General features: G+C 50.6%; 2 protein-coding genes across 4 annotated transcripts; one reads left to right on the top strand and one right to left on the bottom strand.

Moving 5' to 3' along the window:
- Positions 1 to 100: 100 nt before the first annotated feature.
- SERF2 (small EDRK-rich factor 2) lies at positions 101 to 1915 on the top strand. 2 transcript variants are annotated; one of them, XM_019442310.2, is made up of 3 exons: positions 101 to 235; positions 852 to 960; positions 1555 to 1915. In XM_019442310.2, exons 1-3 carry the CDS (start codon positions 229 to 231, stop codon positions 1838 to 1840), a joined length of 402 nt encoding a protein of 133 aa, XP_019297855.1. In that variant the 5' UTR covers positions 101 to 228; the 3' UTR covers positions 1841 to 1915. The 2 variants fall into 2 exon arrangements, with proteins under 2 accessions (XP_019297855.1, XP_019297856.1); XM_019442311.2 differs by having other exon boundaries at positions 102 to 235; positions 1578 to 1809.
- A 117-nt stretch (positions 1916 to 2032) lies between these two features.
- On the bottom strand, positions 2033 to 7686 carry SERINC4 (serine incorporator 4). 2 transcript variants are annotated; one of them, XM_053889112.1, is made up of 12 exons: positions 7251 to 7686; positions 6590 to 6766; positions 6241 to 6419; positions 5692 to 5771; positions 5468 to 5561; positions 5000 to 5211; positions 4726 to 4821; positions 4500 to 4626; positions 4028 to 4100; positions 3543 to 3591; positions 3243 to 3396; positions 2033 to 3059 (listed from the first exon to the last, which is right to left on the bottom strand). In XM_053889112.1, exons 1-12 carry the CDS (start codon positions 7362 to 7364, stop codon positions 2864 to 2866), a joined length of 1551 nt encoding a protein of 516 aa, XP_053745087.1. In that variant the 5' UTR covers positions 7365 to 7686; the 3' UTR covers positions 2033 to 2863. The 2 variants fall into 2 exon arrangements, with proteins under 2 accessions (XP_053745087.1, XP_019297852.1); XM_019442307.2 differs by lacking the exons at positions 5000 to 5211; positions 6241 to 6419; positions 6590 to 6766; positions 7251 to 7686 and having other exon boundaries at positions 5692 to 6129.
- Positions 7687 to 7772: the final 86 nt, after the last annotated feature.

Genomic DNA, 7772 nt, shown 5'->3' with positions numbered 1-7772 from the left:
CCCCACGCAGCGCATTCGACCTGTGAACCCCCGCCCCACATCCGCCCGGGCCGGAGCGTGGCCCGCAACCCCACGTGTTTCTCCTTGCCCAATGGGAGGCCGAGCCCGGGCTCGAAGGGGCGGGGAGGAAAGGACGACTTCGTTACGCTTGGAGAAGGGGGCGGGGCCTGCAACGTCGGACAGAACGAGGGGACGCAACGGAGGCAGGCCGGAGCCGCTGCCGTCGCCATGACCCGTGAGCACCGAGGCCCTCTCTCTCTCTTGCCCCTTTCTCCCCGTCCACCCTAAACACTACTGCCGAATCTTGGCATTGACCTCCTCTTGGCTTCCCCAGGGAGGTCTTCTTCTGGCAGGGCTCTTTTGCGACCCTTACACGGAGCCCGGAAATCGGCCTTTTGCCCACCGCCACTTCTTGAGAACCCCCTCCCCCTCCTCTCGCCCCAGTCAAGCAGAGGCCTTCCGCGACCTCCCGTGGTGTGGGGAAAAGCCCTGCGCCCCTGTGATAGGCCCAGAGTCCCCCAGATTGCAGCCCATCCCCCACAGAGATCCAAACTGTCCACACACTAGCAGCCTGGACCTCGGTGCCGCCCGAAACTCGAAACACGCCTTGAGCGGACTCCTCGGAGCCGTCCTTCCCCCTCCCGATTTGACCTGCCCCGTGGCACCTTGCCACCAGCGCCCCCCCCCCCCCCCATTCCCCGCCCCACTTAGCAGCCTAGGCCCCGAAATGGGTCGGTGTTGGGGCTGGGGAATGAGCGTGGGACCCTGCTGGTGTCCTGGTGAGGGAAGAGGGTCGCCGGTGTGTGGCCATAAAGGCCCCCCGCGTCTCACCTTTTACCTTCTTTCTTTAGGCGGTAACCAGCGCGAGCTCGCCCGCCAGAAGAATATGAAAAAGCAGAGCGACTCGGTTAAGGGAAAGCGCCGAGATGACGGGCTTTCTGCTGCCGCCCGCAAGCAGAGGTAGCCCCAGGGAGGGGAGGGGAGGGAACGGGTGAGACCTGGGCTAGACCAAGGGTTGTACCAGGAAAGAGAGCTACCTCAGGGCTTGCATCTGAACTAGTGAGGGGCAGAGTGCATTGCTTCCTCTAGGGTTTTATTTCCTCCCCACCCTCCAAATTGTTAGCACAGCCTGACAGGAAGGGACTGGGGCGGGTGCCTGCCCTCGGTTGATGTCTGAGTGCCCCTGAGTCTGACCTTAAGGGCAAGGGCAGGGAGCTTCACATTTCAAATGCGGTAGTGGTTATGACAGCACGGTACTTATGGCCCTCTTTGGTGTTGAGTTTCTCCTCCCTTCTCCCAACCTTCTCACTGGTGTTGCTGGGTGTGGTACTCAGCAAAGAATAGCTTTGGGCCTGTGTGGCCAGACTTCTGACCCCTTAGGCAACAGCCAGATAGAGACTGATTGCCTTTTAAGCCTCAGCTCTCTTCCTCTTGTTCTCCTAGGGTGGGAATACAGCAGGCACACGCTGAATTTTGTCCCATCCACTTCCATCTTATCCTTTGTGCCCTTCATCCCCCTGCATCTTGTCCTTTTTGCCCTCTGGTACCTCCCAGTGCCCCATCATCTCTACCCCTAGGGACTCGGAGATCATGCAGCAGAAGCAGAAAAAGGCAAACGAGAAGAAGGAGGAACCCAAGTAGCTTTGTGGCTTCGTGTCCAACCCTCTTGCCCTTCGCCTGTGTGCCTGGAGCCAGTCCCACCACGCTCGCGTTTTCTCCTGTAGTGCTCACAGGTCCCAGCACCGATGGCATTCCCTTTGCCCTGAGTCTGCAGCGGGTCCCTTTTGTGCTTCCTTCCCCTCAGGTAGCCTCTCTCCCCCTGGGCCACTCCTGGGGGTGAGGGGGTTACCCCTTCCCAGTGTTTTTTATTCCTGTGGGGCTCACCCCAAAGTATTAAAAGTAGCTTTGTAATTTCTTGAGCGCCTGGTTTGACTGGGGATTTGGGGGGATGGGGATGGAGGAATGGCTGCCCTTTCCCACCAAAAGGGGAGAGAACTTTAGACTCTAAAAGGTTTTAGATACGTAGACTAAGTGAAATATCACAGAAAAATTCTTTATTATACTACAACAAACAGACAAGTACTCCAGGTATGTGGTAGAGGAATCCTCTAAGAACCGTAGGAACTTCTTTTCTGTGATTTTTGTTCCCACCCAGACCTTGAACACCATCCCAAGGATGGAGTTGAGGGTCTAAGAAGGAAGGCTTCAAGACCTAAGTTTATGCCCCTCTTTCTCATTCTTCCTCATTTTGTTCGCCTGCTTGATAGTTGGCTCCCAAATCCTGCTGCTCTCTAGTATTCACATTCTCTTCTGTTCTGTCATTCTTCAAGGATTGAGGGTGGTTTTTGTCTTCCTGCTTCCTTTGACCTCAAGATCAGGATTAAAACCTAGGGTGGTCTTTGTTCCTTTCTTTCTGTGTCCTGGTTTGTTCTGGGCTGCTTATCTCCCTGGGCCCAGGGCTTGCTTATTTTCCTTTTTATCTCCAAGGGCAGACCCAAGTAAGTCTTCAGTCCTTGGTCTTTCCCTGCCCCCATCTCCATGCTGAGAGCCAGGAAAGGGCTGGTGCCACACTGTCTGCTGGGATCAGCAGTGGTTCCTGAGCTGCTAACTTGGGAGTTAGGTTCTTGAGCTGGGGTAAAGATGTAACAGTAGCTCCAGTGAGTCATATACTCTGCCCATGGCATTTAGAGTATGTATGGCCACTTCCTCCTATTCAGACATAGTACTGACTTCAGTCTAAAGGGAGATAACTGCCCATTATGTCCTTGAGGTATCTGCTGCGCTGGACAGTTCCTCAGTCAAAACTAGGAGTACAACCTCAAGGGAACCCCCAGTTTGTTAACAGTACCTAGCTGAATATTTGTTATCTTGCAGTACTGATGCGATGGCATTGTCGCCTGAAAGTAGGTGACTGGAGGTCCTGGGTGGGGGACCAACAGAGTGGTGCCAGGAGCAGCCCAAGATAGAGGAGTACACAGGCCCAGCATGAGGCAACCTTGACCCAGAAGGTAGCCCAGCTACCCTTGGTGAAGGTCTTTTCCAGTTCTGCTCCCTCATAGCTGTGGAACCAAAGTCTCTGGTTAGAGAATATGTAGGACCTTAGCTTTTAGACCTGTCCTACCTCCCCACCAAAGATGATGGCAGACCCATGTTTGTCTCCAGAGAACCCTTAGGACTGGCCTTAAGTTGCTCTTCCTAAAATAGCTTTTCAGAAGTATAGCCCAGGCCCACTTCCATCCTACCTGAACCAGTTGGTAAGGGTAACCATGACATAGAGTGATGCAAGGAAGAAGACAAAATGGAAGGCAGAATAGCTGTAGGAGAAATGCTGGGCTTGCACTGGAGGAGCTGGAGAGGTCTCTTGGTCAGTTGGCCTGGTAGCCCCACCCCTCTGCCCTGGAGAGAGGGAAGGGCTGCTGGGAGCAGTGCCACTGAAACACTTCTTCCCTCCTCCCCCAGTTTCTTTTGTGAAGGCGCTCCAGGGCTCTTTGGCACTCTGCAGAAATCTACATGTTCTAATGGACATTCTTATGGACACTCACCTTCCTCTGGTTTCACTGTTTCAGGGCAGCAGAAACAGAGTGAGGGCTTCTGTAAAACAAAAGGCAACATGTTTTGGAATGACTTTTAAGAAAGAATGTGAGGGTATTAATATAGAAAACTCCCCCTTCTCTGAAAAGATAGGCTGGTATACAAAGTGGAGGCACATCTGGGTTCAAATTCTAGCTCCAGCATATAACTGGCTATGAAAACTTTGGTAAGATGTTTAACCTTTTGTGCCTCAATTTCTCCATTTGTAAAATGGAGCAAATACCTACCTCACAGGGTTGTTGTGAGGATTAAATTAAAAGAGATTATGAATGTAAAGTATCTAGCACAGTGCCTAGCACATTGTGGGTACTCAATAAAAGGTAATAGCAGCTAGAATCTGAGTATTCTGGGTAGAGGCTGGTAGGGTGTGTGTGTGTGTTTGTCTTTGTGTGTGAGGGGGGAAGGGCATTGGGGATATTGAGCTCTCCATCCTCACCTGGAACTCATAGCTGTAAACCTTGATGATCCACAAGGGCCCAAATACCTCAGCCAGGTAGGAAGCCTCATTGCTGAGAAAGAAGAGACAGTTCTCAAGCAGGTCCAGTCAAATAGCAAGAGTTGCCTGAGACTGTATTGCTAGCTGGTCCATGTTGGTAATTCTCAGGAGGGTATTGTATTCCCAGAGCCCGTTCACCATAAAGATTTATAAATCTCGTCATGTGAGGGCCCTAAAAATCTTTGTACATATTTTTAATTCTCAAGTCATTCTCCCTGCCCCCTTCATCTCATACAGATCATCTGACAAGTGCTATTCTTAGAAACTGTTTCTGTTTATGGGGAACTTTCCTCACTCTTGTCTTGCTTTCAAGTTCAAATAAACCATGATCCCAGACAGTCTCCTGACCATCCTTCTCTGTCCTGGATATCCTCCCTTCTCTCCTACCTCTCCCCTTGATACTTTTACGCACCAAGCGAAAAGCACACAAGTATACATGATGCCAGCACTCAGCACTGCCAGCGATGTATATGGTGTTTGCGATTCCATTTTACTCAGGCCAGGCAGGCACAGAGTGTGGTTCTGTCCTTCAAAGATAACTGAGAAGGAGCAACAGAAGAAAGGTGGTAAGAACAAAGAACTAAGTATTTGGCAGGAACAAAAGGTTTTAGCATGGAGAGTCCAGGTCTGGTTCTTACCACTCTCTGGAGGACGGCTGGACAGTGCAGAGAAGGTAAGGTACATGATATAGCAGCTGATGATAGAGGCCTGTAGAAGGCCAGAACGGGGTTGCTCTGCGGAGAGTGGAGATAATTGCTTTAGTTTACAGGGTAGTAATTTACACTCTGCCCCCATCTACACTATAGCCCACCCTTTGGAGGAAGTAGACAATTGACTAAGATTAGGGAGGCTAATGAATATTTCTATGCTAAAGGTCTTCCAGATTTGTAATGTTGCAAGGCATGTACCCACTGAGGCGGATGCAGGGAGCGATGGAGAGAAAGGAGAGGAGGCCACAGAAACAAAGGTGTAGACTAAGCAGCATCTTGTTGAGCAGGCAGCCAGCTGGATGTGTGTAGTGGTGGAACAGGAGCACAGTTGCCACACCTGCCATGCTGTAGAATCCCAGGGTGGCCAGCAGTACAGCTAGGAACCAGCGGCAGTCTTGGGCTGCACCTGTCTGCCTAAGGGTAGGATGTGGGCAGTGGTTTGGGGCTCCACTTCTTTTTACCCATTACTATTCCTCCTCTCCTGGAACACTGGTGTGATTACTCATCCTACCTAACCCACAGAGTCATCACATTTCTGAGCTTTTTGGTAATGCTCAGTGGGAAGTTAATGGGACCATTGACCTGTCATGCCCTTTACCTAACCCACTGAGGCTAGTAATGTCAGACAACCTTCCCAAGAAGAACCTTTGGGCTTAGAGGTGCTCCTTACCAGTTTTTGTTCCAGGAATGGGCAAAGGCTGTGATAAGCACCAACTGCAGCAGGATGAATGTGAAGCCTCCACAGATGCCAATGTAATGCCAGGCTACAAGTGGGGCACCAGTGGGAAAATGTAGCTGTTCATATCATTACTTCTGGTTTTCTTCCTACCCTCTCTTTCTCTTAGAAAAACTATCAGGTTACTCCTGCTAATTAGGATATGAGATGGAAGGTACCTGGGAAGAGATGCTCATCAGGGATGCAGAAGGCAATAGCACAGAGACCTAGCAGGAACAGCAGTTTGAGGAACCAGAAGCTGGTTAGGAGACAAAACAAGACTCAAGAAAAGGCAAAGGAGAGTGAACAGTGCCTATGGAGAAAGGCAAAGAAGAAACCAAAACTATAGGAAAGAGGAGAGAAGAGACAACTAAGTATAGGAAAGGAGGAAGCAGTCCCATGTGAGAGGGCCTAGAAACTGGTCCATCACAGCCTGTTCCAAATTCTAACTCTTATACCTAAATAATGTCTGGACAATGTTGCAACAGTTGATAAAGGGTCTGCCTATAATAACCCCATTGTCATCTCCATTTTAGAAACTAGAAACTCAAGGAGGGAGGGTAAGTATGTGGCTCATGGTCACACAGTTTAAGTATGGCAGAATTAGAGACTTAAATCTGTTTTTGGATTTTTCACACTGCTGTTACTTCATCTTGAAATTTCCTTTACTCAGCTTATGTCTACTTCCCTCCCCATCCTCACCCCACCCAAAGTGTATATACACAAACCTATTGTGTAGTTGTGCCCGCAGGCTGGTAGGGGAGTGGAGCTGGACTAGCAGCACAGCCTGCAGCAGGTGGAAGGTGGCAGTTCCCGCACATACTCGGTACACAGCCCCAGAACCACTGAGCACTGGGCAGTGAGAGTGGCCAAACAGATGGGCACACAACCCTGAGGGCATCTGGATCTGGAGGGAGAGTCCATGTGAGAAATGTCAGGGCCCGTCATCATACACAGAGAGGTACCTACTTCTCATGGATGTATCCATTCACTTGTCCCCTACCCCCAATCTGAATCTTTTGTCCATGGAGGGTTTCTCCCTTTTTCTCATGTTGCAAACTGATCCCTCCCACTTACCCCATGTGCCTTCCCCCAGACCCTTTCCACTACTGTCCTTGACAGCAGAAGGCAGCAGACTGCTGAGGCCCCCACATGAAGGAGGATGTAGATCAGGCGGCTACAAGTAGACTCTGTGACAAGGGGCCATCTAGAATGGCAGCAGCAGGTACAGGGAGCAGGCCAACAGCAAGACACCTGAGGGGCAGAGCAGATGTAGGGCAGAAAGGTGGAGATTTGCTGAGGAAAGGCTTACATTAATGTATGCATTAGGTTAACCCAAGAGGCTGAATTCCAAAATGTCCCTTTCCCTTTTCTTCTCTCCTTTTACTCAGGAATTCTCAGAATCGTTTCAAGCTATTTAGGATTGCCTTCCACTGACATCAAGTAGAGCTTTCATCATAAGAGCTGATGCAGGCTTGAGCAGACCTTCCTAAAAGCCTAAGTCACACCTGGCCTCTCACCTTTCTGTAGACCTATAGATCTGGTACTGGGAAGTGGAAGGGATAGGTAGTAGTCTCTGGGCAAAGGGAAAGGCCTCAGAGGGTAAAGGAAGGCCTATCATCTTTATTGGCTCCTGTGGGTTTTCCTCCCCAGCTTCGGCCACTGTTCCCTTCCATTTTTTTCAGATAGTTCTTGCTCTAGGGACCTTCCGAACCTCTCTTCCAAGGTACGCTCTCACCTGATAGAAGGGAGGATTCACCATGACACTGCTGACTCCAGTGCGTTGTGTCCGGCGAAGGGAGGTGTTAGGGCCTGTGACCGCCTTTGCACCCACCATCGTGGTCCCAGGCATTAGACCCAGGTCCACCAGATGGAAGGTAGATGAGAAAGCAGTTTTCTTTTGTCTTCATAGGGGTGGTCACCCAGTTTAAGGTAGAATGGGGAGGGACATCAGGAAAAGAACACCGACCTCCAGGATGTGGTAAATGCAAATGTCTCTCTCAAGCTACTTCTATCCCTGGCCTTTGGCCACTCAGGCTGTTCTCCCCAGATTAGGGAGCAGTTTGCAAATCAGGCCTCTGGTGGATTAGCATTCTTAATTGGTTTAGGATTAGAGCGTATCCATCCTGGTTGGACAGAATTACTTGGGTGGGGCAGGGGGGCGGTGGTGTTGGTGAGGGGGGTAGAATCTAGGTGAAGAGAAGGATGTCTGTCGGTTGGGAAGTCCTGGAGTGGTGATGGGCTAGGTGTGGGAGAGGGC

Source organism: Panthera pardus, unplaced genomic scaffold, assembly GCF_024362965.1.
Source record: "Panthera pardus isolate Hobbes unplaced genomic scaffold, ASM2436296v1 HiC_scaffold_24, whole genome shotgun sequence".
NCBI classification, from domain to species: Eukaryota; Metazoa; Chordata; class Mammalia; order Carnivora; family Felidae; genus Panthera; species Panthera pardus.
This window is presented reverse-complemented; position numbering and strand designations above follow the sequence as displayed.